Source organism: Enoplosus armatus, assembly GCF_043641665.1.
Source record: "Enoplosus armatus isolate fEnoArm2 chromosome 3 unlocalized genomic scaffold, fEnoArm2.hap1 SUPER_3_unloc_1, whole genome shotgun sequence".
NCBI classification, from domain to species: Eukaryota; Metazoa; Chordata; class Actinopteri; order Centrarchiformes; family Enoplosidae; genus Enoplosus; species Enoplosus armatus.
The window spans coordinates 105,989-130,000 of NW_027261182.1; the positions used below are offsets into that span (position 1 = coordinate 105,989).

Genomic DNA, 24,012 nt, shown 5'->3' on the forward strand with positions numbered 1-24,012 from the left:
TGTTCTGGGTGTTTGTGTCGTAGCCACGCTGATGCCTTTGTGTCTCTGTTTGTAGAGTTTGGAGGAGTCGGCTGCCGTCAACCTTACTTTCTCTTGTTTATTTTAGTTAAGGCGGTAAGTCATTACCTTCCCAGTTACATTGGTTTTGATTGATGAACTCAAATCTTACAGCTTCTTCTCTGTCGTCACAGTGAGGCGTCCTCATCGTTCTTCACCTCATATGTCACATGTTTTATCTTCTTTGCTTTCCCTTGGATGACCTCTAATGTATGTGTGTGTGTGTGTGTGTGTGTGTGTGTGTGAGACCCCTTACTTTGCCCTTGTTGAAGTAGTGGATGACTTTGCGGCAGAGCCCCTCCTTGCGATGCCACTCTGTCTGAGCAGGATAATGCAGGAACTCTTTCAGAGGCCGCTCGTCCCAGTGCAGCAGCTCCCAGTATAACAGCAGAGTGAAGGCAGCCTCTGTGGACACACAAGTACAGCAGGACAACAGTCACACATCTTTCACACAGTGTGTGTGTGTGTGTGTGTGTGTGTGTGTGAGTGCTAGCATGTGTACCAGTGTAGTTCTCAGCCTGTAGATGCATATCACACAGCTTGTGGATGTAGCGGATGTACATCTCCTCCTTGTTGATCTCTGACTTGTAGAAGTTCTGAGAACATACAAAACAAACTCACACTGTTCATGTTTGTGTGTGTATTAAATACTAAAGGCTTTGCAGCTGTTACAGTAAAGTGTAACTAAATTAAACCAGATATCTTACCAGGAGGTTAACAGTGCAGCCAATCTTCTTGTTCTCCGTCTCATCTCCCTTCATGCAGTCTCTGAAGACAAACAGGCCAATTTAATAAACAACAGCTTTACAATAAAAAGCCTGAATCCACCTCCTCTCACAATAACCCTCCGTAACTCCTCCCCTTTCTTATGGAAGGTGCGTTTTATTACTGAACCTGTCCCTCAGGTTGTCTGTCCATATTGTAAACTAAACTAAACGATTATTGTGTTAGTGTTTAATAACAACAGCATATCAGTCACTTAACTGTTAGTTAAAACTACGTGACACGCGTACAATATATGTTGCATGTGTGTGTTAGGAGGACCGTCCTGCATGTTACCGGTAGTCCAGCAGTCGTTCCATCAGCCGTGTGACCGAAGTAACAAAGGAGATCCCCGTCTCTCTCCACGTCTCCTGCTCGATCTTCTCCAACAGACTTCAAGGACGACAGACACAGATTAGACGACAAACTGGTGACAAACCAAAGACACTACAACAGTTGTCATTTAGTGTCACAACCCTGCAACCTTTGCAATAACCGGACGTGCAGGAGCCTCCATCATGGACAGAAATACATCTTATCTTTTTTTAAAACTCTAACAATCTATAAGACTCTATGAGACAGAATTACTACAACACATGAAGTGACTTTAGTTTCAGACTTCTCAGACTGATTCATTTTTTTTGATGATCATACAAGAAACTGTCAATGATGATGATTTTTTCCATCTCTTACAAAAGCTTCATTGCAGGTTTTACAGACTTTTAACGTTGGCAGAGAATAAGACTATCTGCTCATTAGAAGGTAAATCTCAGCGCCATACGTCGTCCTACGTGTGAGAGAAGTCGTACCTGGGGTAGGGCCCAAACAGCTGGGTTCTAGTCCCGCAGCACAGAGCAAAGCAAACACACAACAGCAGTGTTAGAGCAGAAGAAGTGAGAGTTAATTCTGTTACCGCAGAGAGAGACGGGAGTTAGAGGCAAACAGAGGGAGGAAGACGGAACATGTTCCTTACAGCAAACCGAAGAGTTCTCTGTAGTTCTCATCACCTTTCCCCTCAGAAACCAAACTGTCCAGCTTGTCAATCAGCTCTGCCTCCACCTGCACACACAGATGAATACAATGAAATACACGAGACTGTCTTCCTCTGTGGCCTCTGTTGTCTTCAGTTGATCATGCGAAAGGTGCGTCCGTACCTGTTTGAAGTTTCCGTTCTTGCGTTGCTCCCAGTCCATCATGTCGTGGAAGATGGGGATCATGATGTTTCGTACCTCCACCTGAGGAACCAGCGTCACTCCCAGGAACGGGCCGATCATCCCGGGGATGAAATGGATCTTATTCTCACCTACAAGCAGCACCAGATCAGCCAATAAATCAGTTAGTCTGTGTGTAAGTCAGCAATATCAGGAGATAAACAGATTTCATGCAATAAAAACAAACTAAAATGATTTCATTTTGCAGAAAACGTCTGCAGCTACTGAATTAAGGTGTTGCTAAAGTTGAGTTAAGTAATGTCGACTAAACTAAACTCAGAGAGGTGTTCTTCTTTGGGCTTTACTGGCGGATATTTGGAAAGGTGTAGAGGAAATCTTACCGAGGTTCTGCCACATGCTGAACAGTTCGTAGGTCATCATCACTCTCATGTCACCGTACCTGCAGACGGACAAAGAGTAATAATATGTCAAAGAGGACAAAGAGGGAGTAAATATACTGATGTTTAAATGACTGTGTAATTCACTATCGTCTAAAACAAGAGCTGTGTCCGAAATCACTCCCCTGTTCACTCAATCATGACTCCCTATATAATGGACACTCAGTAGTGAGATTTCAGACTCTGAGTTTTGTGAGAAGTAAACAGGGAACTCACAGTTGTGAGTATTCACAAATATCCACCTTGGATACGTTTTTTTGTTTCATCGTAGGATCTTTGAGGGAACTATACAGCCAGGATTCGTACACTCAGATAAAATCACAAGAGTTTCCTGCTTCGTCGCACACGTCTAAAACCAGGCTGTCACTTTTCAATCCGTGTCGGTCTAGTTTGGCTAATTTTCACAATTGCTGAGATATGGAAACTCAACAGAAGCCGGAGGAACTCTTAGAGCCTGAGGAGGTTTACAGAGTTTCGTGACTGGGGCTGCCTCGTTCCCGGGACTAGTTGGTGGAAAAGGCCTAACAGAGAGGGGGAAGAGCGTTCCTGGTGTAAAGAAGTGTTCCTGCAGGATTGATAAAGTAGGTCGCCAAGTTTGTAGCGCTGCTTCACTTCAAAGAGGAAAATGGGTTCTTTCAACTTCTGACTCTCAGCATTTTAGCTGCAGATGACACACAAGTCTGAGGACTGCAGTGATGGTAATGATGCTGGCAGCCAAGTGTGTGTGTGTGTGTGTGTGTGTGTGTGTGAGTGTGTGTGTGTGTGTGTGTGTTCTTACTTGTCTAAGACCTTCTTCCTCTTTGCAGGACTCAGGTTTTCCAGCTGTAAACTGGGCTGGTTGATGTACAGCACCGAAAGACTGAAGTAGGAGTTCCACACCTGCTCGCATAGACACACACACACACACACACACACACACACACACACACACACACACACACACACACACACACACACGTGTAATACCTTTCTTTCTGAGCACACAGCTTCCATTAATCAGTTTTTCAGTGTGTGAAAGTAAATGTTTAACAGAACATTAGAGCTCCGCTGATTCGAGATGATTCACTGTTTTCTTTCTCTTGGTGGTAAAAAAAAGGACCTTGAGCCTCCTCAGATGACATATTTCTTCACTCTGCATGTAGCTGCTTCTCTTACGGAGAGGACGCCACTTCCTGCTCCTCCTGTGTGACCACCAGCAGCCTCCGGCCTTCTCTGACTGAACTTCAAGTGCTCTTCAGCTTCAGTAAATCAGCTGCTGTTTGTTCAATGTCATGTGTGTTATATATGTCATATATATTATACAATACACGGTTAAAGTGAATCACGCTGAAGCAACAGTAGCAGATTAACACGGCCGGCAGTTTGATTCACACCTCAGTTACCTTCATCACTCCCAGGCGTGGTTTGTGGTTTGTGTGCATCTATGAATGTGTATCAGTTAAAGTCACGTACCTTAAAGTCAAAGTCGGCTTCTGTGAAGTTCTTGTGCAGAGCAGGAGACAGATACTGAGCTGTGGTCAGGATGATGCTGGGGAACACACACACACACAGTTGCTGGTAGTTAAAGATGTGTTATTCAGTCCAGCTTGAGTCAAACTGACAGATGTGTGTCTAAGCTGTCTGGGAGATTATTTTGTGTCTTACTTGCTGGTGAGGAGCCTCATGACGTTCCAGTCGCGGGGGAAAATACTGAGCTTCATCAGATTTCTAAACACACACAAAATCTTCAACAAGAACTCCTGAGGAGAGAGATTGAGAGGAGTGTCAGTTTGTCTCAATGTCATTATGAATGTTGCCCTAAGTCATGTTCCTTTCACCTACAGTATATATCCTGTGTGCTACTATAACGTCACAAGCTGCACTCAGGACACCAGGGTCCCGTACCTTGAGCTCCTCTTTGCTCTGAAAGTTGTCCATCAGGTGTTGGAAGTGGATGTCTGTCATCTGGCGGAGGAGGGACAGGAGGCAGGACACGTACTCTCCCTGCCAATAGGAACCCGGGGATAGGCATGTGAGCCAATCACATGGAAGCAGTTAGCAGTAAGTGAACAATCAGAGATGATGACAGCAGGATGAGACTGGCTCTTTCCCAAACCGATCCCAATCCACTAGCCTTTCTCTGCTCTGCACCATGAGCAGAAAACATCACTCTGCATGGATATCCACAGACAGTTAGCTTGTTCAGCTGTTGAGTTTCCTTCTGCACTGTTTAAGTGAAAATGTATCTCCAAAACAATCAACATATGCTGAGGTGTTTTTATTTTCTCATTATTTTCTAAGTGACGCATGTATAACCAGATAAGAGACAAATAAAGAACTATACCTGACTCAAATCATACAAGTAGTATAATACACATTCACATGACACCTCTACAATTTAACTACGATACGTATTGAAATAAACGTAGAGATCGGTACGAGGAAAGAGCACAACAAGGACTTTAATGAGAATTATTAAGCCGTGCAAGCGTGCAAAAAGAGAGGAGGATGAGGGAGAAGGAAGAGGACGAAGAGTGAGTGGCGTTTAATGAAAGAGCTAACAAAAGATGTGAGGAGGAGTGCTGGAGGACGGATGGCTCAGTGACAGGATGGATGAATGGATGGATTAGAGGAGGGCAACATGGACAAAATGAATATTGTGATAATTATCTCGTCAATACAAGTTAACTGTGTTGACCAAAGTATTCAAATCTCAATCAGCCAAATGGTTCTCCAGAAAATAAATATTTTTCCAAAAGTGTTTTGGTTATTTCAAATCTCTCACTGAGACTTAGACTTAGATTTAGTTCAGATTTAACTTGATATTGTCATTTAGGTGTGAGAACTGTGAACATTAATTAATTAATATCAAAATATTGCCCAGCCCGGGGACGGAGAGACAGGTAGGTAGAGACAGGATGGATGAAGTTCAAGTAGTCGTATTGTTAGTTACTAACAGTGATCTCCGCGGTGCACTGCGGACAGCGTTGACCCCTTACCGCCTCCTGCGATTGGCTCTTGCTCATGATTGACAGCAGGGTCTGCAGGAGGACGTCCAATAGGGACTCTACCATCATCTCCACCTCCTCCTGCACCGACGTGTCCTGGAGGAAGAGTTGAGAGAAGAAGGTATGGGAAGGAACGGTGAGACGGTGGAAAGTTAGCAGGGAGCTCCAGTCAAACATGCTATTATTCACAAATATCAGATACATTAAGGAGAAACAAATGTCCTACTTTTTAAATGTCACACAAATGCTATTTGACACCAAGTTTCTAAGTTATGACACAATGATATCACAGAAAAAAATAAAGGCATATGCTTCTGAGGACGTTGTCGGTCATTTGGTCCGTAAATCACTTTATTCTAAAGCAACAAACTCTGGTTTCAGGATTATTCTGAATTCTGACTACTGATTTTGATGGATTCCATTTCCTGTAGCTCGTGCGTCGAGATTTGCACAAAACAGGATGGTTGCCACGACAGTCCTGCTCTGCAGAGGAAGAACCAGGAATTACCAGTGAGCTGGTCTTGATAATAGAGAATATAGAGCTGAGTATTCCAGAGCAGATCAGCAGCTCTTTCTGCTGCCTCAGGTGGAGATGGATGTGATGCAGGACCACAGGAAGCAGGATCCTTCGAGACTCTGAGGACGGACACACACACACACACACACACACATGCAAAGACATTTATTAGCTTATGGTTCTGTTGCCAGTTGTGTCAGAACATGGTCCCTGCGGCTGAAAAGGTTGTAATTGGTTAACCCAAGAAATCACAGAAAAGAAACATAGAGGAAACTACACTCACTGTTTGTGTTTGAATGAGTTTTCTGTCTTTTGCATTTGTAGTTGCTGAATACGTTGGTGGAGGATATATTAAGCAGATTCATACGTAAATAAATTGTTTAGAGGAGGCAACGAGTCACCTTTACGTTGGTTTTAAACATAATCTCCCAAACATAAGCTGACTTTACATTTAAAGACCGTGACGTAGTAATAATAACAACGGTGCTACACAAAAAGATTTTCTACAGTGGAATAATCAGCGTGGCCTTAAGATGACGTTTCCTACTCTGGTTTCTTGGATGCATGAAAGGTTTTTGTTAAAACCTTTACCTGGGAAAGAGAAGAGCCTGCTGTCCACTGTGCGGGCTATGGACTGCAGCTTCACCACATCCATGGACTGTCCTATGTGCACCGTGGACGGCATGCTGCCCAGAGTGCCACGCACAAACTCGGCCACCTCTTGCACCGTAAACATCTGCAGCAGCTCGTCAAAGATCGCTGGGAACGAGTTCAACAGAGCGGCCTGAGGAAGACGAGGGAGAGAAGAGGGTGAGCGACGAGGGGAGAGGAGTTTTTACAGAGGAGGGCGGGCAAGTGGAAAGTTAGGAAAAAGAAAGTTAAAGAGAAAGAGAGCGAATGGGTTGCAAGGTTAACAATGTTAGCTTCAGTGTTTGTAGTGGAGAGAAGTGACTTCATTCTGTAAAACAACAAAGGAGAGCAGAGGTGAGTTACAGTGGACACGGTGAAAATTGATTTGATCGCTTCATGTAGGTTTGCCCAGACCACAGAGCAATATGTTGGGGCATTTTACTGTGCAGGCTCTATTTATTCATTAGCAGATAAGAAATCACAGGAAGATTAAAAGGGAGAAGAAAGTTAAGGAAGAGAAAGCACACGACTTTGAAAAGTTCCACACAATTAAAAAGTCACGGCATCTGATCAGAGAGGAGGCCGTCCAGCAGTCATGGGCTGCTTTTAGTGACACAGCACATTAAGGAGGCGCCGCAGATCACATTTGGGGATTTTAGTGGTTTCTGTTTACAGCAGTTGGACTCAGGGTCGCACAGTATGTGATTCTGACAGAAGAATGATGGTGATGAAGGGCAACGTGCTTTTTCTTACATTTTAGTTTTTCATCTTCACCACAGAATTGATGTGGATCAACTTTTGACACAAACACATCTATCAAAAACGTGCACTCCATCAACAAATTCATCACCATTTCATCATCATCATTTCAACAGCAAACATCACGTTTCAGCTATCAGACTAATCCACAAGGCTGGCAGCTGTGCAGCCTGTACCAGTCAAACCAGTCTGAACTGATTCCTGGATGAAACTCTGGTGACGATACGTCTTAGATTATAGTCGAACAGTCGTTTTCATTATCAGATAATCTGCTGATTATTTTCTTTATATATTGATTCATCTCTTTATCTGCAAAATGTCAGAGAAAAGTGAAAATAAATTACTTGTTTTGTCTGAACAAAAGTCTATTGCTTGAAAAATGACTTCAATTATTAATCAATTACCAAAATAGCTGTTATTATTATTTCTGTCTGCTCGGCTTCTTGTTATGGTCATGACTGGTGAACAGTCATTTTGTTGATGTAGCACTCAGCAGCTCTCTGCCTCACAGACAGAGAGGAAGAAAGAGGTTATTTATGTTATTTATCTTGTGACTTTGACTGTAACGGCTGCCATGGAGACGGTTTTTGGGGGGGAAATGACTCAGGTGCGTTTACAGTTAGAGGACTATGATTCTCAATGGGTTTGCAGAACAACGGAGGAGTGACGAAGCAGTCAGTGCAGGTCACGTCAGGAATGTGTGCTTGTGCATGTGAAAGCAGTCGGGGCGTGGGTGTGCAGGATCACAGGCCTGAGTGTGAGGTTACACCCGGGCCACACAGCCTGCGTGTCGTGGAACCTCGTGGAACCTCTTGCTTTTCATTTCATCGCCCATGTTAACAGATTAGACACAGCCCGCGTGGCTCAGGCCCGGCTCAGGGCTCAGGCCCGGCTCAGGGCTCAGGGCTCAGGCCCGGCTCAGGCCCGGCTCAGGGCTCAGGCTTGTGTTGTCTAGTGATTCTGTGTCTCGCCTATTTTTTTCTTAGCGAAATAGACGTTGAAAATGATCTGTTGATACTCATATTGACATCACACATGCAACATTACATCTGTCACGACAGGTTCAATGTCTGTATCTGTAGAAAATGTCACAGACATGAAAAAAAACAAATATATTTTTTAACTCAACTCAACTTAACCTGTTTCCGTCTAAACCAAACATATTAATATGGAAATGAAATGAAAGATTCTATTATTGATTATTATCATAATCGATGGAGAAAGACAGGGCTGGCGGCCTGTGGGCAGCCATCAGGCAGAGGTAGAGGTGGGCAGCGTGGCCCGGGCGTTAGGCTCACAAACGGCTGGACAGATGAATTAGGATTCTGGGTTTCACACAAGGAGCGGGTTGTTGTGGTTTTCATCCAGGCGTCTACTTACTGACAGTGGAGACGGCCGCAGAGCGTTGGAGCTCCAGGCCTGAGTGCAGTTGGCTTGCCCGCTGCCAGGAACCTGTCCTGGGGCAGGGGGCTGGGCTTGGCCCGGGGCAGGGGCTAGTGCTAAGGAAGCGGTAGGCCCAACGCTGGGGCCTGGGGCTTGATTTGGGCCTGGACAAGGCTGAGAGCCCTGTGGTGTATGGGTGTGGAGGGAAGAGGCCCAGGAGGAATAATAGGGACCCACAGGATGGAGCAAAGAATTGTGGGAGATTGAAAGAGAAAGTGAGGGGAGGAAGAAGGAAAAGTCCGAGGTACAAGTAGAAAGGAGACAAGAGTCAGATTAAAGCAACTAAAAGGAAGAAACATATCGAAACTATAAGCAAATACAGTGAAATCATGGGGTTAGCTGTAAAAGCAAACGAGAGTCTCATCTAAACTACAAAGACACGACAAGTTGAAGATACATGTCAGCTGTGAAAAAAGGAGATTACTCAAACAGGGAAAGCACATCAGTCATTTTGATATTTGATGCTTCTTGAAGAGAACGATTTCAGAAAAGACGTAAAAACAAAACATCCTGAAGAATCTGTAGAATCCGAGTTGTGTGTGTGTGTGTGTGTGTGTCTCCTCACCTGTGTGAAGATGAGGGTCTCTGAGTTGCGGCTGTCCAGGCTGAGGACGAAGCGGATCGACTGAAAGAGTTCCTGGATGCTGGTGCGAAACTGCTCCTCCTCCATCCCGCACGTGGCCCGAGAGTAAAGGATCCGAGACTGGACGATGAACTTGAACAGATACTCCAGGGCCTGAACGTTAAACAAGAAGCAGGAGCCAGAATCAGAGACAGAAACAATATTCTATTTACATATAAACATCTCCAACCTGAGTTTTTCTTATCTCATTCACTTCATTTTCAAAATGATTAATATTCCAGGACAAGTTAAAAACAACTAACTGGAATAAATAGCCCTTATAGAAAAGAGACAGAGGTTCGAGTGTTTGTCTCTTCAGTCTGTACCGTCAATATTAATAAATAGACGTAATGATGTTGTTTTAACTTACTCATGACTCTACTGAATGTGTGCAGAGTCTGTGCTGAAGGAGACGGACAGATAAAGACTAACACTTGTAAAAGATGAATAAAAAACTCCGATCTGAACCCACAGCTGCAGCATGTGTCAAAACTCTCCTCAATAATTCACACCGTCCACTCTCACACGACAGTGTGACCCATTTGAGACGGATGTTTGAGTGTGATAAATATTTCACTGCGCAGAGTGTGTCTGCTAAATGTGGTACATTCTGTCCGTGTGCTCGTGATGGTGCATCTATTCTGAGCTCTGCCTACAATACTGATGCAATGGTGAACATATGCAGTCATCTTTTCGTAGACTGAGCGAGGACAACCAGTGGGAAGAAGTATAAAGGTGTAACAGTGTTGATAAAGCCTGAGGTTGAATCACATTTTTACATAAAAACATTGTGCAGATAAATCATTGAGGAGACGTTCAGCAGCAGAGTCACCGTTGGAATAAGAATTAAAATCTCTGCAGTTTCCTGTTTGTGAAAGCCAAAAGGAATAAAGCAGCACGCTTGCAGAGGTAACCAGAGAAGGTCAGACGGTGGCTGTTTGAACGTTATAGACGCGACGAAAGTCTCCTCTTTTCTTTAAGACACGGACCATAAAAACTAAGCGAAGGGAACTTATTCAGAAAACAGAATCGCATAAAAAGCATAATATGACGGCAAAGGTATTAAACATTCTCCTAAACAGAAGTGGACACCAAGGACAGACGCCATGTTTTAACTCGCAGCCTTCACTTGTCACAGCTCCTGTTGTTTTGCTCAGAGTTGAAATATTTTAAGTCGTCTGGGTGCAGACAACGTGCTGAGCTCTTCAGACAGGCCACAAGCAACAACTCTGGTGGTGAATATTAAAGTAGTGAGTTTGTGGTGGACACACAGCTTCAGTCAGCGGTTCTTACCCTCATTGCTTCCTGTATGTGGTCCTGTCTGACCACCTCCGCAGAGCGGTCCATGTACCACTTCAGACAGCGGATCAGCTCTCTGAAACGCAGCAAACGGTGAACAATGTGCTCAGTTACGTCACATGACATTTGAGCGCCACACAGCGTGGTTTTCCTTCTACAGAAGAAACTGAGCAGAACTGCTGCACCTGCTTTTTGTAAACTTGTAAGACTTAAAAAAGAATAATGAGCTTCAACTTTAAATCAAGACCTGTGATATTGTGACCAGCTCTGTTTTTAGAAGGGAATGAATTCAGTAAAACTTGAATAAATTAAGCAACAGATGCATAATCCTATTGAAAGTTTAATTAACATTACAAACCAGAAATAACAAAAAAACTTCTATTTCTCTTCTATTATATCACCATTTCCTGTTAGCTGGCAGGGCACCACACGTCTACCAGAGAAAACAGGCAAACTCTCATTATTGTTAACACTTTGATTAAATGTTAAATGTTCTTAATCTGAACATGTCCAATAATGACGTTACCTACGTGCGTGTAAATGTACATGAGAGACCTTTGACATCAGGAGTATCTGCACGCCTTATAAAGAGAGTGTATTGGAGCCTAGTTTGTCGGTGCGTTGACTAGTGAACCAGCCTGTGAGGTGACAGTCAGGGTATCACTTAGTAAAACACTCACTTGTAAGCCAACGCGCCAGCAAAGTGCTTCTGGATGTACGTGTCCATCACCGGCCTGAAGTGGTAATATTTACTGTCCCTGAGTAGGTTTATAATGAACACCTGAGAGAGAGAGAGAGACATTATAATAAAGACTGGGACACGTCACGCTTCATATGTATACAAAACTGGCTTTTTGATGGCCTCGATCTTGATCAGGTCAACTGCCAATCAGCCGACAATCATGATTTTCCACAAACTTGATCAAATGTGATGTTTCCCAGAGACGTAGAGACTACAGATGTTATATCTCGCGGAGACAAAAACACTTGAACTTGATTTTGTCACTTTGCTTTCAGAGTGACTGAATGTGTTGTCCAATCAGAGGCCAGCATGTTGTGAATGACCACCTGCAACGCAAACACTGTCAGTCTGTCTGATAACTGACGGCGCGTCGTGTCTGTCATTGGACTGACTTTAAGAGGACAGAACTGACAGTATTCAACTGTCAACACACACACACACACACACACACACACACTTACCAATGACTGGAACACCAGCGGGCCGTATTTGTCAGTGTTGTCATCCAAGATGGAGAATAAAGTGTCCAGAATGTCTTGGAGAAACTGAACACACACACACACACACACACACACACACGGCCAGTTAGTTAAGGATTTATTTAGGTACTGTTGCTTTTATCAGGTGTGACTGATGATCAGAATGACAAACAATCCTGGACACGAGGGACACTGAGATGTCTTTGGTCTCACTTTCTATTGTTATTGATGTGAAAAAGGGTAAATTAGATATTTTGAGCTGATGTCAGTCATCCATGTCTTCGAAGCAGCGGCACATTTACATGAAGGTCAGGTGTCTTGTCTCTCAGGGGCACTTTCGCGACATAGTGAGCAGCCACAGGTGAATTAAATCATAATGAAGTGGTCTGCCGACTGTCTCACACCTCAGATTTTGTTATGAAAAAGCTGCCGGGCTACACAGAACATCACTGTCTTACAACTTCTGGCGAGGCAGGTACAGTATATGATCACCTGGTGGCCACATGACTCAGGTCTGAAGGGGGGAGTACTCTGTTGCAGGCTTTTGTCTGACTGAACCTCACCTTCACTATCTCCTCTCCGCTGACGTGTCGTAGCCGGCCGAGAATGTCCATGACCCGGTCCGGATGGGCCTTCCACTTAAGGAGGGCCAGGAGGTCCACTGGAAGACAACAGCTAAGTCAACTATCAGAAAAGACACAAACTAGAATGTGGTCTGACACCAGGAGAGCACAGGTCAGGCCTTCTGGGGTGCCTTAACAACTCCAGGGTGGATGAATAAACGCATGGAGACACAATGAGAACATGTAACAGAGCTACAGGCAAAGCTTTACTTGCTCCTCTACAACCACGACAGACGTGCGTCCTCACCACAGCCATGTCTGATGAAGACCAGGACTCTGCTGTGTCACTAACATTCATATTTAAGCACACATTTACATCGTCCCCGGCGGTCCCGTGTGACTGAACACAGGCTCTGAGGGATAACGCTGGATCAGCTGCGTACCGTTCTGGGTGAGCTTTGTGGAGGAGAGCTGTGTGCAGATCCAGAACGTCTCCTTGGCGCTGCGCTGGAAGATGAGGCTGGACGGGATGCTGGGACAGCTGTTGAAGTCTTCTTTACAGCAGGGCAGGCCCAGGTACAGGGCGTGGTTACTGAAGGTCGTGTTCTCGTCACACTGAGGACAAGAGGGACGACGGGGACAAAGAGATTTTAAAACTATCTGTCTCCGTCCCAACAGGTAACATCTGCAACTTTAACCCCAAAAACCAACTGGTGACCACAGTTAGTACAGAGAGACAGACAGACAGAGAGACAGGCAGAGAGACAGACAGACAGGGCAGTATGTCTGACCTTGTAAACATAGAGCTCGTGGCTCTCGTCTGACAGAGTCGTCCCATCCTCCCTCATCAGAGGAGTGAAGGCGAAACCGAACAGCTTCTTCTCTCCTTTGTCCTTTGCTGTAGAGTGAGTGGACAGGAGACAGAAGACGGAGAGATGACAACAGAGACAAAGACATACAGTTCAGAGTGAGGCAGATTTTCTCCTGGCTTTGAGTTGATAAATAAGGTGTGAAATGAATTAAAGAAAGTTTGGAAGGTGACATGAAGACAGATGAATGTTCATCTCATATCAGCTGTTTTGGTTGACATTTTACTTTCAAGATAACAAATGATGTAAAAGCACTTCAGCGACATATTGTTTCTGCTGTCAGGGCCGCGGTGCGTCCTCCATATTGTTTCTGCTGTCAGGGCCGCGGTGCGTCCTCCATTTTGTTTCTGCTGTCAGGGCCGCGGTGCGTCCGGCTACAATGAAGCTTGAAGTTCACTTTTAAAGTTGCATCTATTTCACGCTGTTAATCGTCTTCTCACTGACACAGTTGGTGTATGGGCCACGTCGACGTGTTAAACAATGAATATTAAAGTGCACCAGTAACAGTTACTCACTGGAGCAGTGTCTGAACTCGAAGCGTAGGTGGGACCCTCTGAAGCGGTCGATGGGAATCGGCAGTTTAATCACTTCACTCCATCGAGGGCTGTTGTTATGGTAGAGCACGAAGGAGCGGTGCTCCGGCATGTTGGGCTCACCTGAACCCAGACTGATGCAGTCCTGCAGAGACGAGCGGAGACAGGGACATAAACACGCAGCCTACAGAAAACCCAACTGCATGGATGTTTCTCACCCACCCTCACACATCAGCTGTCTCTTGACAGGTGCACATGTTCGTCTTGTGTTTGCCACTTCATCGTTTGGCACTGTTCAGTGGGGGGGATGAAGGTCAATGCCAGAGAGAGCGCGGCTGGGAATGTTTTAGTTAAATATGAAAAGAATGCTCTCCATGTGGGACAATACAAGTGCTTTGGAAAGGTGAGTTGGTTTCATTCCTACAAATCGTTTGGGTAATTAGCTCTTTCAGTGCGTCTGTCATCATTGTTGTTTATGTCAAGGAAGTCATTCAATTATGTTTGATGCAATATTTATTCTTAGTCGTGCTGTCAGCTTGTGGGCGCTCAGGAAGGTGCCAGGTGACAGTAGAAGTGAACCACAGCTGTCCTCCCTGTGGCTGAGCTGATGTGCCCTGCATGGACTGCAAACTTAAACTTTTAAAGCATCATACAGTGTGTGTCCGTGACAGCCACGTTATGTACTGTATATGTATGGAAATGGTTCATCAGTGGTTGAAATTAGAACTGTGATTATAAAGTCTGAGAAATGGGAAAATGGGAATTAACGCTGACAGAAATGAATGGGAAACAACAGCAAAGCTAAATGTGTAGCAGACTCGGATGCTTCCCTGCGTCTGCCCTCACTATTTTTGCCTCTCGTGGCTTTGAGCCATTTTAAGAGCTGACCACAAGAAAAGATAACTGTAGACAAAAGAACAGTTCATGCCACGAGGGGTGTATGACAGCACTGCCTCCCCACCTTGAGGATCTCTCCGTCGGCGTACAGCACGTAGACAGTGACTTCAATGTTCTTCTGAACGCTCTTCCCTCCTCTCTCAAAGTCCCCTCGCTCCAGGGTCAGGTACAGGTCGTTACGGATGTCACCTGGTGGACACATTAACGCACAAACATACAAACGAATCCTCACAGCTTGTTTCACATTTCACCTGACAAATGTGATGATGCTAAAATGAAAATAAAGTCAGACAAACACATTCGCAGATTGTCCCCCCACAGCTTGCATTGTGTCACTTCTAGCTTCTTACACCTGATGAAGACCTGGATATTCTACGTATAAAGAGACATACATGTCCACAAACACCGTTGGAGGCACACTTAGTGGCTGAATGCCTCTGACATACTGAGACTAATGACCTGTGTTAACATGTGTGGATTCATTTATCACTTCAGCTCGTCCTTATAGAGGAGACGTCACCCTTAATGTATCGAGATGGGAGTGAAACACTCGCTCCATCACTGCCCGAGGGGAGGCTGTGTGACATGCATGGTTAATGTGAGTGAGGGAGGTGTGAGAGCGTATGGTTTGTGTGGAGGCTGCTGTTTCCTTCTCTGTCTGTTTTGGAGGGCAGTTTGAGGGTAAATGTGAGTCCCTTTGGTTATTAGGAGGATTTCCCGCTCTGAGGCTGAAAGTATTCACCGTTATCACAACATCTTCATCAGTCACATGGAAAAGTCAAGTGTTTGTTGGGACAATTTTTACAATAGAAATCAGACCCAATGAAAGCTGCTGACAGTGAGGTCTATGGTAACCAGGACATTGTTTCTACGAAAGCTGCTTTTGATTTCAATCGAAACATTTTCGGTACTTTGAGTCTCCATTATTTTGTGCTTGCAGCTGAAGTTTCAAGAGTTTCAGAACCTCAGCAGACAAACGCAAAACTGTGGTGTGACACCACGAGGAGGAGGCAAGAAAATGTTTCAGCAACCTTTTAACACACGTGCACTTTTTAAGAAAAGGCTTATGTATGACTCTCTCAGCCACTTCAGCACTACACAAGCTGCACAGAAGTCATCAAAGAGATGAAGTGGGAGGAAGAAAAACTGAAACTCTGGTGGTTACTGCGGTCGGAAATGAAATTACCATCTAAGAGGTCAAATTAAATGTGGTAAGACAACCACGTGTCGGCAGGAAGTCACAGTCAAATATGTTGTTTCAAAACATCAACCGTTACCTGGGAGACATTTGGGGATTTGGGAGCGCTATAAAGCAAAAATCAAGTAATGTATCAGACACTTTAATATGAGTATATATATATATATTTATGTATATATACAGGAGGCTGCAGCTTATTAAAATGAATGAAGTGTAGTGTCTGTACGTCTCCTGGTGATTATATTTAAATATGTGTCTTCTTGGTAAAACCTATGCAGCCGACCCCCTTTATTTTTGTTTGATGGAGCAAATCTTTGAATGTTGAATAATAATAACAATAATAGAAACATTTAATCATGTGACATTTACTAAAAACAGACACAAACAAAACAGATAAGACAATGAAACAGCAAACACTTGCCGATGCCGACATGTTGCTTCTTCTGACCTGAAATGTCTTCGAGTCGATCATTTATAAATAGACACCTTCGGTCCTAATGTGTCTAATCTATTGTATCACCACATTATCACACATTTACTGACACCGACTTGTTTTGAGATGCAGTTTGACAGTTTGACGTGTCTCAGTAGGAAACAACAGAATGAATGATGGCTGAATTCAGTGTGGCTGGTTTAGTGTCGGGGTCCTGGTATTGTTCATGTTGGAGAAATCATTCATGTTATTAGTACAACTTTTCCCACTTTGCTGTGAGGAACTTCCTGTTCAGACTGAGCTGAAGGTTTATTACAGTTACAGAGTTAACAGAAAGATACCAATAGACACAAACAGCCCAACTGCTCTAACTGCTCTAACTGTCTTTCATTAAATTGTGATTCACTCTCATGCCATAAAAAATGAATTGAAGCGGACACCTCCAGGTGCACGTGGCTGAATATGTGACTCACCTGGCATGATGACATCAGGGAAGCCCAGTTTGCGGGTGATGGCCACCCCCCTGCTGAAAATGAGCGGGTTCTCTCTGCGGACCTGCTCCATGTCGCCCCTCAGCAGCTGCAGAGAGATGATCAGACCTGCAGGGACGGAGGGACGAACAGAGAAAGCAAGGGAGACAGACAGAAGACAGATGGAGCAACAAGTAGGATGGCAAGCAAAAGAAGAGGAAGAGAGAGAGAGAGAGAGAGAGATAAGGATGAAACAGAGAGAGAGAGAGATAAGGATGAAACAGAGAGAGGGAGACAAAACATGCAGTTTAGTCAGTAATCACATTTCTGTTTGTGGTTATTCTCACACCAACACCTGCTTTTCTTTATGTTCACATGCTGTATCAGAAACCTTCGAAGTGATGATGACTTTGCTGCTTTGAAACTTTGACCTGAGCTCTTAAACTGAAGGCACAGAGAAACTCCATAACCAGAACCAAACATTTAAGTGTATGTTGAATACAGTAAGTCATCTGGTTCCTCCAGAGGGACGTTAACTGTGTTTACCTCCGTCCTGTTGCAGGTTTCTGTTGGATACTTCTGAAATAAACCAAAGTGCCTCCTTTCAGTAAGACCATAAACTACAGCTACAGCCCTAAAGAGGCCCAAGAGGCTGAGAGCCCCCTGCAGTGACACTAATTAAGACGATTTTGCAGCTGATGTGGAGTGATGACGTGCATGCGTCAGTCAGGGTGCATGCTGCTCTCCAAACTGGACGAGTCGCTCCTGGGAGGTTTGTTTTGGAACTGACTGTATGAGATCTGTGTTCACGTGTCCAGCTACGTTTATTAGTGTGTGTGTGTGTGTGTGTGTGTGTGTGCGTGTGCGTGCCTCCTCCCTCCTTACTGAGGCACCAACACGAGTCACCAACGCTGCTGGACTTGTGTTCCTAAAATCAACAAACTTTGTTTAAGCTTTAACAGGGTGACCTCGAACAGACGCCTACAGCAAGCGAACTGTTTAAAGGTAGTACTTATTAGTGTTATGTTGCTGGGAAGAAAGGCTGATAAAATCACACACACACACTCTGTCCGTCCTACCGTAGTTGGTGCTGGGAGCGGTGTATTTGGTGCTGGACTTGCGGATGATGTTCTCGTGGATCTGGTACCATTCGTTCTCATTGTTACACCTGGAGAACAACAAACAGCTCAGGTCTCATTAAGCAGAAATGTTTTTAAACACGTTGACAGCAGAAATAAATAATCTGGGAGAGGCTTCGTTAAGAACACGACTCCTCTTGTCTTTTTACGCCACACCGGTAAATCAAAACATCAAACATTTGATATTATTTAAATTGTTAAAAGGCTGATTCGTGCTTCATGCAGAGGAGGACGCAACAAAGTGCTGGTTGCAGCTACAACAGCAGATGAGCCCTGCTGGAGCAACACAGACGGCACCGCTGGCTGATTGCAGTGGTTGTTATTATTATTACGTTGCTGACAAATGTGAAGAGCTGAGTTGTCGCATGGTGTCAGTAACATGTTAGCGTCTTCAGTCACATCGACTTCACAAGAAGCTCGAGAAGCAGGAGGCCCGAGGTACGCAGAGACGATGTGTAACCACCCATGAAGCATGAACCATCCTCAGGAGTTCAGCTGAGGTTGCTGTGAGGCATCAAACACGCTCACACACACACACACACACACACACACACACACACACACACACAATCACACACACACACACACACACACACAGTTACATCATGTTGTGACTGTGAGCACTGTGGGGCTCCTGCAGGCAAGGCTTCAGAAGTTTCTGCCAAGGGGGATTCCCAAATGTGTGTGTGTGTGTGTGTGTGTGTGTGTGTGTGTGTGTGTGTGTGTGTGTGTGTGTGTGTGTGTGTGTGACTGCAGAGATCACTCTGTGACAAACAGTGAAGTGGCTGTCTGTAGCTTATGGGAACAAAGACAGACAGAGAGAGAAAATAAGAGGGTGGAGACATGACACGAGGTAAAGAACCAAGAGGTCAGTGGTTGAAGAGGCGAAGGAACGAGAGCAAAGACGTCTCTGACTCTTTCTATCACGTTCATTTATCAAGTCAAACTCTTCCTCTCTGCCCCAAAATGTTCAGTTTAGGACTAAAATATATGAATATATCTCCGTCATCATGGGGAGGGAGTGCAGTCAGTACTTTTGAACGTGCAGATCCGACCCTTCATCAGTGACGTCACACTTTGCTCTGTATAAAATGAACGGAGCTATGATTTTATGAGCCCATTTCTCTCATCTGGTTCATGCCTGCTAGTAGTGCTACAGTACAGATTCATTTTGCTTTGCATTGTGTAAAATCTGTTTTAATCAGCAAGCCAATTAGGCTAAAAAGTAAAGCATCAATTGTGTGCAAACTCTGCTTGGTTCGGCTGTAATGGAGAAGTCGGGGTGTGTGTATGTGTGTGTGTGTGTGCAGCCACTTACGTGTAGACTTTCAGGACAAAGTCTTTCTCCTCTTTGAGCTCTGAGATGGTCTGCAGCACGTCGCTCATGGCCAGGACCGCACAGCCGTACGGTCGGCGGTACTGAACATGCGGAGGGCCCTTCTTACTGTCATTCAACAGCATCCGACCTGCAACATTAAGTGTGGGGGGGGGGGGGGGGTATTATATAGTGAGAAATACATAGACAAGGATCCTTTCTCACTCAGCAGCACACAAACATAAAATCGTTTCATCAATTTAAAAGCTGAAACTATAAACTGTGTTTGTATATGTTTGGACATAAACTACAGTTGAGAATGTTTCTCACTGCGAGGACATTCAGCTTTAATCACAGTCTAATGTGGAGGCAGAACAACATGACCTGTAGACTCAACACTCCTCTGACAGTCTCAACTATAAACTGTGCACCGCCTCCTGTATGTCGTCCTGTATGTCGTCCTGTACGTCTTCCTGTATGTCGTCCTGTACGTCCTGTATGTCGTCCTGCATGTCGTCCTGTACGTCCTGTATGTCGTCCTGCATGTCCTGTATGTCGTCCTGTATGTCGTCCTGTATGTTGTCCTGTATGTCGTCCTGTACGTCCTGTATGTCGTCCTGTATGTCGTCCTGTATGTCGTCCTGTACGTCGTCCTGTACGTCGTCCTGTACGTCCTGTATGTCGTCCCGCATGTCGTCCTGTATGTCGTCCTGTACGTCCTGTATGTCGTCCTGCATGTCGTCCTGCATGTCGTCCTGCATGTCGTCCTGCACGTCGTCCTGTACGTCGTCCTGTATGTCGTCCTGTACGTCCTGTACGTCCTGTATGTCGTCCTGCATGTCGTCCTGTATGTCGTCCTGTACGTCCTGTATGTCGTCCTGTATATCGTCCTGCATGTCGTCCTGTATGTCGTCCTGTATGTCGTCCTGTACGTCCTGTATGTCGTCCTGTACGTCCTGTATGTCGGCCTGTATGTCCTGTATGTCGTCCTGTACGTCCTGTATGTCGGCCTGTATGTCCTGTATGTCGTCCTGCATGTCATCCTGCATGTCGTCCTGCATGTCGTCCTGTATGTCGTCCTGTATGTCCTGTATGTCGTCCTGCATGTCGTCCTGCATGTCGTCCTCTACGTCCTGCATGTCGTCCTGTATGTCGTCCTGTACGTCCTGTATATCGTCCTGCATGTCGTCCTGTACGTCCTGTATGTCGTCCTGTACGTCCTGTATGTCGTCCTGCATGTCGTCCTGTACGTCCTGTATGTCGTCCTGTATGTCGTCCTGTATGTCGTCCTGTATGTCGTCCTGCATGTCGTCCTGTATGTCGTCCTGTATGTCGTCCTGTACGTCCTGTACGTCCTGTATGTCGTCCTGCATGTCGTCCTGTATGTCGTCCTGTACGTCGTCCTGTATGTCGTCCTGTACGTCGTCCTGTACGTCGTACTGTATGTCGTCCTGCATGTCGTCCTGCATGTCGTCCTGCATGTCGTCCTGCATGTCGTCCTGTACGTCCTGTATGTCTCACCGGTTCTGATGACCTGGGAGATGATGTAGAGGTCTCTCTTCATGTCTTTGTTGCTCAGGTCCTGCAGAGTCCAACAGAAGGGAAAAAACACAGGAACTGAAGTGCAGCACTGATGTTTTCTTGCTCTGTTAAACTAAATTAATCACACCACAGAGACGAGTGATGATATGCAGCAAGCACACGACCTCAGATCCCTCTGCCCCCCCCCCCCCCACAGAACTTTTTAAATATTTGCCACAAGCACCGAAACAGCAGAGTTTGACTGAAGTTAACTAATGTTGGGGTTTCCCGACAGCTTTGCTTTTAAAGAGTGCCTTATTTGTCGTTGTCTCTTTACGTTGTTTCCTGTGTTGTTACCTTTCTGCTTGTGAATCAGCCTCACACAAACCTGCTGTGTGTCTCGCATTTAAGATGCTGTATTAATTAAATAATATTGACCTGAATGGGGTTTCCATAATTGCTGAAGCGCTCAGACTACTGGAGGAGCCTTTGTCCAAAGAGCTTCATGCTAACATAGCAAATAAAACAGTTTGTCCTGACTGGTCCCTCGTGGAGTTCTGCTGAGCCGCATGATTGTGACTGAGGCTGTTTCCTCTGCAGGCTGATTCCACGACAGAGCAATAGGGGGCAATGCAGCCTCACTTTTATATTCTTCCTCACAGTTCTTCAGATGAACTCTCCTTAAACAACATCAACCACCTGCATTTTAAGCTCATGTTTTACATTTTGTCTGTGCGTTACCGTGAAGAGGGCACACAGCCTGTCCACCTTCTCTGGATTCTTCGGTCCTCCGTTCTTGTTCAGTCTTACCATGAACTTCTCACTGAAAAGCACAAACAGAACAACAACCGTCCTTTAGAACCTTTGGAACCGAGGATTAACATCCCTGCGTCTCTGACACACCGGACGGTCTGCTTCCTGGTCCAAGATTGTAGTTTTCACAGTGAGTCATGTGAATCTGAGGATGTCACACTTTTCTTTCATCCTCTTTTCAAGATTGTAGACGGAGATACAATTCTGTAGAAGCTTAGATAGAAATTTCCAACTTATATTCTTAATTATACTTTCATCAAAAGTCAAGGCGTAAAGTAAAGACTCAGCCCGACTCCAAGGTTAAGAAACTCCCCTCTAACCACTAGCAATTCACCCCCGGTGTCCTCTCTGAATCTCCTCGGGGGGGTTTCTGAAAGAGAGAAAACTCTTTCAGATTTCTCCTCATGCCTCCGCTCTTCTCCCCCTGGAGTACCAGCAGTGAGGAAACTCTAAAGCAGCGTGTCTCAGCCCTTTTTCGCTTCAGGGAACAGAAAAATATTGTCTGCTGTTGTCAGCGACTCTGTTCTTTAACCCGTATTCATCGAGGGGAATGTGACGACGCCGACACACTTTTATTCAATAATGGCGTGTTTGACATTAATACATTTAAGCCTCAGACACATTATAAGATTTCTCCAGTCATAAGTGACTCTGAAGAGAGTCAGCGGCACAATCTAATCCACTGACGTTTGCTGATTTTCATTCTCTTTGATGCACACAGACAACACCACCAGGCTTTGAGGAAGATGCATCTGAAAGCAGAACAAATGAACACAGTGTACTGATGATAAAATGATATTTTATACCAAAATAAACTTAGAGCCTTCATTCATCTTGCAGAGTTATAGTTTGTGCTGCAATTTGCTCCGAATGTGACGATAAAGGGACGTTCTGTATCATCGTCACTGGGATTATTCATTTTACTCTTTCAGAAATTACATTGTTGAATGAATCGTGAATCACCTGCATGGTACCAGAGAGATCTGGACCTTACACAGGCAGTGCACGCTGTGTAGAGTGCATTTAGTCACATCCATCCCTGCTGCTGCTCGCATTAAGTTTCAGTTAATAATGCTCGCCTAAAGAGCGCAGCACCCTGAACTACCTGAACTCCCTCATTCAGGTTTATGAGCCTTCTCGTTCACTGTGATCTCCTCTTTCTGTCCATCAGTCACTTTGCAGGATTGAATTCCACATTCCTGGAAAATGTTGCATCTCATTACAGAAAAAAGTCTTTATTATTAATCATATACTCCCACACAATAAAAACCGACTCTCGGGTTATTGCTAATATTTGCACGATATCTAACAACAGCAGTGAGGAGCGACAAATCCCCACAACACACACTATGTCCGACTCTTTAAACCAAACAATTTATTCTAATCCCCCAGAGACACCGTGGCCCAAACAAACAAATACAACAAAAGAGGACAAATATGGTTTCTCCCCAAACAGTGGGAGTGTGTGTGTGTGTGTGTGTGTGAGAGAGATACTCTGTGGCCAAAATCAGCACACACACAAACACACACACACACTATGCAAAGTGATCTGTAACCTCCCCTGAGGTGGCAGCAGGCACAAATGAACAGCACACACTCATGCACATACATCATAGTACACACACTCACTGTTTATCTACACACAAACATGGAGACACTATGGAGGGAAACACACACACACACACACACACACACACACACACACACACACACACACACACACACACACACACAACCAGAAGTTGAATTATTAACATAATTTTATGTCTACATCAATATGAAGAAGGCAACATAAACAACATGGATGCAATCAGAAAATGTTCTGCTTGATACAAATGTGTTCAAACACACACACACACACACACACACACACACACACACACACACGTACTGTAGATGGATGTATGCATGGATGCACTCAGTCATGTGCACACACGGTGTACACAGAGACGCACCAACAGGCACACACACACTGTGGAAATGCATATGAACCAATCATTTCCACACCACTGCCATCCATCCTCTAAATGTACCACGTCTGCAGCAGAGCGCACACACACACACACACACACACACACACACACACACACACACACACACACACACACACAGAGGAATTTGTCCAAACAGGCTTTTTAGGACCTTTTCTCTGTCGTTTAAGGGAACTTGTGTTCAGTCAGGAAACCTGTAAAGCCTATTGAGACATTGTATGTGATATCGATCGATGCAAATAATATACATTTGGTTTAATTTTGTGTTTATCATTGAGTTTTATTTTCTGGCTGAATTTTCAAGGCCTAGTGATATTCCTTAATGTGACATTTTACAGTATTATTATACATATTATTACTTTAC

At 44.7% G+C, this 24,012-nt stretch overlaps 1 protein-coding gene across 1 annotated transcript in view; it reads right to left on the reverse strand.

Annotated features, from left to right (window-relative positions):
- The window catches only part of LOC139307102 (dedicator of cytokinesis protein 3-like), an 88,896-nt gene that overhangs the window by 12,174 nt on the left and 52,710 nt on the right, over positions 1 to 24,012 (reverse strand). Inside the window, exons 10-39 of the mRNA XM_070930984.1 lie at positions 21,586 to 21,667; positions 20,845 to 20,905; positions 19,327 to 19,474; positions 17,949 to 18,037; positions 16,873 to 16,998; positions 14,833 to 14,957; positions 13,854 to 14,016; positions 13,261 to 13,367; positions 12,913 to 13,084; positions 12,470 to 12,567; positions 11,889 to 11,972; positions 11,366 to 11,466; positions 10,680 to 10,761; positions 9,330 to 9,500; positions 8,702 to 8,887; positions 6,524 to 6,716; positions 5,924 to 6,051; positions 5,365 to 5,511; positions 4,313 to 4,411; positions 4,073 to 4,167; positions 3,881 to 3,956; positions 3,207 to 3,307; positions 2,372 to 2,430; positions 1,974 to 2,122; positions 1,793 to 1,878; positions 1,629 to 1,655; positions 1,117 to 1,212; positions 765 to 825; positions 560 to 653; positions 314 to 462 (exon numbers count right to left, since the gene is read on the reverse strand). Of these exons, the coding sequence (XP_070787085.1) occupies positions 314 to 462; positions 560 to 653; positions 765 to 825; positions 1,117 to 1,212; positions 1,629 to 1,655; positions 1,793 to 1,878; positions 1,974 to 2,122; positions 2,372 to 2,430; positions 3,207 to 3,307; positions 3,881 to 3,956; positions 4,073 to 4,167; positions 4,313 to 4,411; positions 5,365 to 5,511; positions 5,924 to 6,051; positions 6,524 to 6,716; positions 8,702 to 8,887; positions 9,330 to 9,500; positions 10,680 to 10,761; positions 11,366 to 11,466; positions 11,889 to 11,972; positions 12,470 to 12,567; positions 12,913 to 13,084; positions 13,261 to 13,367; positions 13,854 to 14,016; positions 14,833 to 14,957; positions 16,873 to 16,998; positions 17,949 to 18,037; positions 19,327 to 19,474; positions 20,845 to 20,905; positions 21,586 to 21,667 (3,355 nt within the window). The remainder of the gene's footprint in view (positions 1 to 313; positions 463 to 559; positions 654 to 764; positions 826 to 1,116; positions 1,213 to 1,628; positions 1,656 to 1,792; positions 1,879 to 1,973; positions 2,123 to 2,371; positions 2,431 to 3,206; positions 3,308 to 3,880; positions 3,957 to 4,072; positions 4,168 to 4,312; positions 4,412 to 5,364; positions 5,512 to 5,923; positions 6,052 to 6,523; positions 6,717 to 8,701; positions 8,888 to 9,329; positions 9,501 to 10,679; positions 10,762 to 11,365; positions 11,467 to 11,888; positions 11,973 to 12,469; positions 12,568 to 12,912; positions 13,085 to 13,260; positions 13,368 to 13,853; positions 14,017 to 14,832; positions 14,958 to 16,872; positions 16,999 to 17,948; positions 18,038 to 19,326; positions 19,475 to 20,844; positions 20,906 to 21,585; positions 21,668 to 24,012) is intronic.